The sequence below is a fragment of the Adiantum capillus-veneris genome, chromosome 15 (assembly GCF_014529385.1).
Source record: "Adiantum capillus-veneris isolate H3 chromosome 15, ASM1452938v2, whole genome shotgun sequence".
NCBI lineage: Eukaryota > Viridiplantae > Streptophyta > Polypodiopsida > Polypodiales > Pteridaceae > Adiantum > Adiantum capillus-veneris.
The window spans coordinates 76,526,036-76,535,615 of NC_140945.1; the positions used below are offsets into that span (position 1 = coordinate 76,526,036).

A 9,580-nucleotide genomic window follows, 5' to 3' on the forward strand; every position below is an offset into this window, starting at 1 on the left:
GAGAGAGAGAGAGAGAGAGAGAGATTGTATGTGTCACACACACACATGCATACATGTGTATGTGTGTGTGTGTAAGAGAGAGAGAATTTGACACCATAAGAACAACAATACACATACATGTTTATGTGTATGTGTGTGTGTGTAAGAAAGAGAGAGAATTTGACACCATAACAACAACGATAACTTCTCTCAAATATCTATCTATGGGGTCTTGAACTCATGCACACATTGTGTGTGTGTGTGTGTGTGTGTGTGTGTGTGTGTGTGTGTGTGTGTGTGTGTGTGTGTGTGTGAGAGAGAGAGAGAGAGAGAGAGAGAGAGATCTCAACTTATATGTGTCACCTATGTATCATTCCAATTTTATCATATGCTTCAAATCTTTAATATAAGTTGGGATTCTGTCTATAATGTTGAAATATTCTATAACCTTTTTTATTGCTTTTTTATTGACATTAAAAGTTTCCTAAACTCTTGACATGTCCACACATAACCGTCCCTTTCTATCATCGCATAGTGCCCAACGAGAGGATGTTCGCAACCGAGCATATTAACAAAGAATGGTGGGCCTCTGTGTGTCTCCCTTGACTAGGTGATGTGCCTCTCTCTCTCTCTCTCTCTCTCTCTCTCTCTCTCTCTCTCTCTCTCTCTCTCTCTCTCTGCCTGCCCAAGCCCTCGAGACCCTTCTCGCACATGCTCTTTGTAGCCAAAATGCCGTTCATTTTGTTGATGTATTCACAATGCACATTTCCTCCCCATTAAGATAAAGACAATAAAACTTGAAATTTTAGAGTATTTTTTACTATTTTTAGCCTCTCTACTTCATGTTAACCCGATTTGAGGCCGGCTAACCTAAACTCTCGATTACTAAGCTTAAGCAAACCTTCTCCAAACACTGTTGGCAAGGAGTCCTCCTATTGCACAGAGAGAGAGAGAGAGAGAGAGAGAGAGAGAGAGAGAGAGAGAGAGAGAGAGAGAGAGAGAGAGAGAGAGCATTTAACATCACCAAAATAAACAATTGAGTGGAAAATAGTATCTAAATGAGTTCTAAAAAAGAGGGGGGGGGGGATTGAAAGAGAGAGAAGAAGAAGAAGTACACAAGAGACCTAAAAACTATAAGCGATGAGTTTTGATTTTTAAACGCGAGTGCTTACATGTTCACATACTTTCTCAAGGAGAGAGAGGAGGTTGGGAGTTTTATCATTGTAGTAACAATCACATTGACCATAAAGTTGAGAGAGAGAGAGAGAGAGAGAGAGAGAGGGAGAGATTGATTGTCCTTAAAGGTTAGATTTACCTATGGGACAAATACAACATGTAGCATGCATAAAGCTATGGATATAATGGTGACAATTGACACAATGAATCCATGAAGTTTTTGCGAGAGAAAGAACTCTAGGCCGTGGACTGGTAGACTGAAATGTAAGAAAATCAAGTTTGATGTGATCAAAAGTTGAGCGCTTAAGTAGGATATGTTGCTCATGCTCTTAAGTTTTTAAGGGGCATAATGTGTATACATAAAGAGCTCTCCTACACTACCTCAATGTCCGATCTCACATTTAAGGGAATAGGAGCTAAGCCAAATGGTTGGTGTTGTGTAGATTGTGCGTAACGAAATAGGCTCAACCATGTATATGGTTGAACACAGTCTGCTCTCTCAAAGAGGAACATGCTCTTGTAATTTTGGAAGAGAGGGAGAGAGATATCAATGACATGCATGATTTTAGGTCACAACCTCAAGTTTGCACGACGTCCTTCAGGTTAGCATAATGGCCAAAAATCTTGCAAAAATAAACAATTGAGAAACCTTATTTTGCTTTCATTTCTATCACATTTTAAGTTGAATATGCCGTGAAAGTGTACATGAAAAAATAGTGTGCACCTTATTGTAGTAAGCTACCTATACATTGTTTTGATTAGGTGACGATGTACACTGTTACCATGCTTGTGCAAAACATAGATAGAGATGCAAACGAGGCAATTAGAGAGAAACATAGATGGAATGGTCAATCAAATTCTTGATATTAAAAGAAATCCAACTCATCTCTTTGAAAATTGAAGCTCTCGTAGTATATTGGAAACTATGATCCGTAATCTTTTCACAACTCCACTCTTAGACATGAAAAGTTTGATGATAACATAGTGAAACAGTTTTGGGCCTTCATCTTGATGACTTATGCAATTTTTACTTTTGGACTTGATGGAAAATAAGAGAGTGGAGCAGATAGATTGAATCGAATTGTGTTTCCATTGTTGAAACCGATCCTAAAACCCACTCCATCTTTTCACACCATGCTAGTTTATTTGATCTGCATAATCAAGCTTGGTAGCATTGCTAGACAAAGATAGACCAAAAGGAGGACTCTCTCTCTCTCTCTCTCTCTCTCTCTCTCTCTCTCTCTCTAGAAGTAGAGCACTCTAAGTTTGTTGAGCAAGGGCTAGCACCTCATAGGAAATCTTGTGAAAAATAATGTCTATGAGAAGATCCCAAGCTTGGTATCAAAAAATAATTTGCGTCATTTTACATATATTCATGTTTGTTAGAATCTATCAAGCGATTGCGTCATGCATCACTTTTGGAAATGCGAGAGACTATACATATAGAAAGAGAGTAAATAAATAGTGTTCCACTTGGAACAAAAGTTAGCCCTATGAGAATAGAGGTGATATTTGTGATATTTTACATATATTCATGTTTGTTAGAATCTATCAAGAGATTGCGTCATGCATTACTTTTAGAAATTCAATAGACTATACATGTAGGAAGAGACTATTGATAGTGTTCACTTGAAAGAAATTAGTATGTGACCCGCGCGTTGCTGCGGCCAAGAAGGAGTATCATTCAATTTTGTGTAACCCCCCCTCCCCCCTTCTTTAGAAGGATAACATGTGTAAGTATTTTGTATGCATCCAATTGAAGGTAGTGACAACCATATCTTAAATGCTTTATTATGTGCAATAATGCATTATGGTATCAACCTAAATCACACTGGCTTTGTGCGACAATAGAAAGTGCATAGAGGATTGAATGAACATAACAACCACATAACATAAACTTAAAAGACTACACATGCGGTTTTGGGGGGGGGGGGGGGGGGGGATGAAGAGAGAGAGAGAGAGAGAGAGAGAGAGAGAGTAGAATAAGTACATGGTTTTTTTTAACTTTAGAGAGAGAGAAAGATGGGAAAAGGGAAACTAAAAGAAAAACAACAATCCACTTCCATTACTATAAGTAGTCTTTGTAAGCCCTAATAGTCGTCTCTAAAGAAACTTTTTTGCAAGCCACTAAATCTTAACTAACAAAACAGCTACAACTTCAAAACGACAGCCTTCGGGATGTTGCATTTGGTACTCGTAGAACCCATGGACCCACACAATGAACGCTCCTACCAAAATGACGATGCCCCTCACACAGGGTGTATAATACAATCCTCCAATTCTCATATCTATCCCTATAAGAGTATTCTACATTGGCCGGCAAGCGATCTCCGAGCTCGCGAACCCGTATGCAAGCTGAACCTGCATTACGATTCAAAGCCACACTGATATGAAAGTACCCTTGGAGTCCTCCGAAAAACTCATGCACTTCCATTAAAATGTTATCACAATAATAGTGATCCCTGCGAGCCAATTGGTTAATTACAATAAGTTCAATAACCAAAAATATTTAAAAAAGCATTGTGCTTCATTGGTGTTCCTTACCTAACAACTTCAAAGCTTTCAATAATGTGTACAACATCACGCGTACTAAGTGGGCCTCTCCAACCAGGTGGATCTAAATGAGAAAATTGTTAGTTTGAACACCAAGCTGGAAAATTTTCAAAGGATATACTTAGATCCTACCATAGATAAGAAACGGCGGATGATGAAGCATCCAGCTAAACGTAGATACTTTCCAATGCCTTCTTTGACGTGGCATCTATAAATACAATATTTCAACCCCGTCCAAGAAACATCATAACATCAGCTTTTCATGACAATCAAAGTGTATAGAGAATTGAATCAACACAGCAACTATAGTATGCGATCCACATGTTGGTGTAATCCAAAAGAGCACGCTATTGATACCATTGAAACTTTGAAATTTGTAACAGAATCTTAGTTCTCGATCACTCATAGACATGCATAAAGAGCTACACAAATCTACTCATTTATGTGTACATAAGCCTTAAATTTTCAACATTTTCACATAATGAGATGGAAAAACATGAAAAATATCACGCATATGCAACAACTTAAAGCAGAGGCAACACATAGTTTTGAGATTTTAAGAAAAGAGAATAACTTCAAATGCAATACCAATAAATCTTCAAACACCGACAGATCTTATTTACGATTTACATTTCCACTCCATGCAAAATGTCAAAACTCTTAGGAAAAAATCAACAAAATAGTTAGTGGCAAAGGATGCTTTGGTGGAGTTTCAATTGGTAATATATAATAACTATAACAATATTCAAATTTCCTAGACTATCATACATCAATGACCCTTTTGTAACATTAATCCCACAAACTCTATCGTCTTGTTTGAACCTTCCACAATTAGGATACATTATACATACTTTGTGGATACACATCATAATAGGGTCTCAATGGTCCCTAATTTCCAAAAGCAAAGGGTTTCATAGGAGGAAGTTTTTTGTTTGCAAAGAGAAAAAAAAATTTAGGCACGTGCATATGCATCAATACAATAAAATATCCCATTGTAGTGGTTTGATGTGCATGACCCCAATCTGAAGTTGTCTACAATGGTCATTACGAACTAATAATGGGGTCTGGAAAGTGCTACCCAATTATTTGAGAGTGCATAAAGTGAACCAAATCTAAAGAAGTAAGACAATTTCTACTTGTAAACCTAAAGATAACTTTCAGAATGAAATGTAGATAGTGGAAAAATATCATGGAATCTATCAAGCTTCCAAGTATTTCATTGCAACGTCCTTGAAGCTCACATAGCTAAGCATAGTTGTAACGATGGAAGCCTCTTTTCTAAAAACATGCTACCTTATGACCCCAAGCCACAAAGGTAGTACCTCTTATTGTTTTGACCAAAAATATCATCTCAGAAAAAGGCTCAAAACTTAATTTAAGTATACTCTATGGCTTCATGCCATGTAGATCAAACAACACAAGTATAAAACAAAAAAAAAAACATGTTCACTAATGTATCCTACCAATGCAGTTCAAAGCAAGGTATGCTTTAGTAGATCAACATAGTGAATCAAATTAACACACAAAAGTACGTGCTTCAACTATTTCTAGTAGCCAAGGTTGAACATTGCTATATGGCACGGCCATCAGAAGCTCGAGCCATCTTTGTCATCAATGCATTCAATCGATTCAAATGGACCTTGAGCCGGGTTACCTCTCCTTCTAAAGCAAGGACCTGGTCCTCAAGTGCATCAATTTGGACCTGGATTTCCCTATTGGGCATGTGTGAGCTTTGCATTGATTCAAATTGTTGTTCCATGCGCACCAACATGTTGAATTGGTTCTCCTCAACCTGGGCCATTCCTCCATTGAAGCATTGTGCACATAAATGCACCTCATTACGAAGGTCTACAATTTGTTGGCCATTCGCTTGCTGAGCCACGTCCAAAAGTGCTTCCAAGTGTCGTTCGAAGTCCAATTGCCTAGACTCACTACGGACAAAGAAGTCCCATAATGCAGCCATGAGTTCATGATTCCCATCATTTACCACAGGATTAATAGAAGAGGATCCCACGCATCGAGCACTTCTCTTTGCCGCTCGAACATTGGCAAACCTTGGAGGAGTGGACTCAATACCATCCAACTCGGTCTCAACGATGGCATTGTTATTCATGTTTTCCATAGTTGTACCATTAAAAAGTATATCACAATGCATATAAAGTTGAACTATGTGTCAACTACCACAAAGGAAGCAATCCCTTGCACAATATTACGAACATAACATCTTATCATACAAAAAATAATAATCTACACAAAGCATAAGAGGTGCAAGTTCAAGAAAAGACACAGAGAGACTCTAATGTTTTCCTCAAGCAACATGCATGATTTTCTCTCTTCCTTATTGCACATCTCTCTCTCTCTCTCTCTCAACATAGCAACCTATCCTCTCACAAACGTGAGGATCAATGCATAGAATTGTTGTGCTTAAACAAAGATCTCTAAGATATGAACCTAATATCTTGGATCCCTCAAACTCAAATCGCAAGTGGAAAACTCTATTGCATAGAATTACAAAGTCATAATAAACACCAAGACATTTAGAAATGTATCCAGATTTTCAAAGAACGTTGCCTAAAATGGATCACAAGCATGGCAAAGCTGTTGTATGTTTGTCATAGAAGCAAACACAGTCAAGGAAATTATCGTGCCACAAATGATCTATGAGGCAATATCAACGTAGCTCGCTTCATCATGCAATTGGCAATCGGCTTGGAGTTTCTCCATTCCTAAATTAAGGACCATTTTTCTATCCCAAGGTTGATTATCTCCTGGATTAACAAACAATAGTAGTAAAAAAGGGAGACTTTTTTTAAAATAATACAATTGAAGCAACAAACACAACGATTTACACATACCAGTTATTGCAGCTATGTATGGTACTGCCAAACATGCAAGTTGTTTAGGCAAGTAGATTTGGTAGATCAACTCAGTGAACCTAGAACTCTGGAGGTACTCCCAATCATCGAGAACGGGGTATCCTTCATATCTAGTAAACCATTGAGCATCATCTTCATCTTGGGAAGACACACACTCCTTCCTTACCGAGTAGACACCGTATTCAACGTCGGAGGAGTATGCCAAAATACGCAATGTAAAGATATTGATAGATGGCAACTTCCTAAGGTCCGTAACACATAAGGAAACAAAAAAACCATGAATCTTACTTTATGCCATGAATTTTTGATTTCATGCACACACACCTGGTCTTGTAGTGCTTGCGGATGGTCCTAACAATTTTTTTGTGCGGTAAAGGTGCACACCAAAAAAGTGGCTCTGCTTAAAATAATGGGAAAAAAAATCAAGGTCCCAAAGATAACAAAATAAGTCTCCACATCATGTTTTAATGGTGGACAAAAACATACCAGGATGTGGATGATCTTCTAGATTTAATAGAAAGGACACCTCGGAGATGTAAGTCATTTGATCCATGATCTATATACCCAAATAGAAACCACAAAATAGACAATGTGAGGAAGGAAAAAAACGTTCACATGACAAAGTTTAGTATATGGTATGGAGAGAGGTAGAAAATTAATTCACAAAATATTTTATGATTTGAAACATATATAAAGAACAAGACAATGATGAGAAGGATTGGAACCTTCATATGGCATTGATTGATGAGAAGGATTGGAGCCTTCATATGGCATTGATTGATGAGAAGGATTGGAGCCTTCATATGGCATTGATTGATATCTCATGGTACATAATGTTTATTGTTAGTGCAATTGTTTTGTAATTACATCAATGTCACGTAGGAGAATTTTCACTCCAATAGTTGAGCGTGCACGTAACAGTGAAACATACAATTGTCCATGAGTGAAGACCGGTGTCACCAGGTATAGGCCCAACATGGTAATGCTTTGGCCATGTGACTTATTTATCGTCATACAGAAAGAAGGATTGGAACCTTCATATGGCATTGTTTAATATGGTACACAATGTTTTTTGTTAGTGCAGTTGTTTCGTTTACATCAATGTCACGTAGGAGAATCTTCACTCCAGTGACTGAACGTGCACGTGACAATGCAACATACAATTGTCCATGAGTGAAGACCGGTGTCACCACGTATAGGCCCAACATGGCAATGCTTTGTCCTTGTGACTTATTTATCGTCATACAAAAAGCCAATCTAACTGGGAACTGCCTCCGTCTAAGAACAAATGGCAACTTTGTACCAGAATGCACAAAACATATTTGAGGGATGAAAACCCGAGTGCCTACCCGTGTACCTGTAATAACTTCTACCTCCAGAACTCTTGCATGAAATTCCTTGCACACCAAGCATGTCCCATTACATAGACCTCGACTTGGATCAATGTTTCGTAGTAGAATTATTGGGGCATTCATTTTCAACTCCAAGCAATGTGTTGGAAATCCACCACCCAAGGTGAGACTATTTAAAAACTCCACGGAGTATAAGAAAGGATCTTGCATCGAGTTTTCCGCCACAGAGCCAGCACTAAAGTATTGCACAACATCACCTTTCATTGTGTACAGGGCCTTAGCATTGACAATATCAGCTTCAGAGTTTTTTGGAGCAAGGATGGCCTGCTCTCTGAAGTATTCTGCATGGACCACATCTTTATCAATTTCTGAATATATGCAACCTATCAATACATCCAATGAGGATGAAGAAAGCACCATGTGACGGGGGATTTCTATCATTTGTTCATCACCGATTCTCAAAGCCCCATTTCCTACATCCATAAGTCATTTTTTATAGGCAGAATTTGCAACATCACCACCTCCCACATGCATGTTATGTGCCATTCTAAGAATCTTCACACGATTCCATAAGTGCGATCAACAAATTGTAGCATCAACAATGTCAGCACGCGCTCCTTGGAACACCACTGGTAAGATCTATCTGAAATCTCCCCCAAGAAGTAACACTTTTCCACCAAATGGATTTGTTGAGCACATGATATCTTGCAAAGACCTGTCCAAAGCTTCGAAGGCATATCGATGCATCATAGGAGCCTCATCCCACACAATCAACTTGCACATTCTAAGCAATTCAGCAAATTGACCTTGAACAGGGATATTGCATGTGCTACAACTATCAAGGTCCAAGGGTATCTTGAATCTAGAATGTGCAGTGCGTCCATTTCGCAATAACAATGCTGAAATACAAGAAGATGATGTGGCCAATGCAACTTCTCCTTCTCCACGAACACGTGACAACAAACAATTATAAAAATAAGTTTTCCCAGTCCATGCAGGACCATCTAGGAAAAAAATAGCCCCACCATCAAAAGTCAATCCATGCAACACTGCCTCAAAAGCAATCCTTTGATCTTCATTTAGACTCTGCTCCATTTCACGTGACACGGATAGCTCTTCCATTGTGTCAAGGCATTGCTCTTGGAAAAGCAAGCTATTTTCATCACGTGTCACAAAGCGTTCATCAGGCATTGGAATTCCAAGAAATTCAGCTAAACTTCGTCCAAAAGTACTAAGAATTTTATACAATTCTCTCAATGCATACCCTTCAGCAACCTGTGCATAACCATCTAACGACTCATATCTCATCTCCAACATGTGTTGATAGTCCTCATACAAAAAACGTCAAAATCTTTCCCATAAGAGATGAGGGGAGGAGGGTTCACAAAACAATAGAATGGTCACAAACAATTGTCTCAATTGCAAGCCTGTATGTGTACTGCAAGCTTCCTCCATGCATCCGAACCATTCCCCATCATCTTCCAAGATACCCCTTGCAATGCATGCTACCTTGAATGTTGGAAACAATACACCATTTGCGGAGCATAGATCCTCAAATGATTTACATCCTTTACAAATAGTCAAAAGCAAACGGACATCTTATCGTTCACCTGTAGAGGGCTGCACAAAATGTTGGGGTATAGG

The 9,580-nt window shown here is 38.5% G+C and overlaps 1 protein-coding gene across 1 annotated transcript; it reads right to left on the minus strand.

The window, feature by feature from the left end:
* Nucleotides 1-7,594: 7,594 nt before the first annotated feature.
* Nucleotides 7,595-8,419, minus strand: LOC147440920 (uncharacterized). Its single transcript, XM_086483356.1, has one exon. The coding sequence runs from the start codon at nt 8,417-8,419 to the stop codon at nt 7,595-7,597; it is 825 nt and encodes a 274-aa protein (XP_086339482.1).
* Between the last annotated feature and the right edge of the window lie 1,161 nt (nt 8,420-9,580).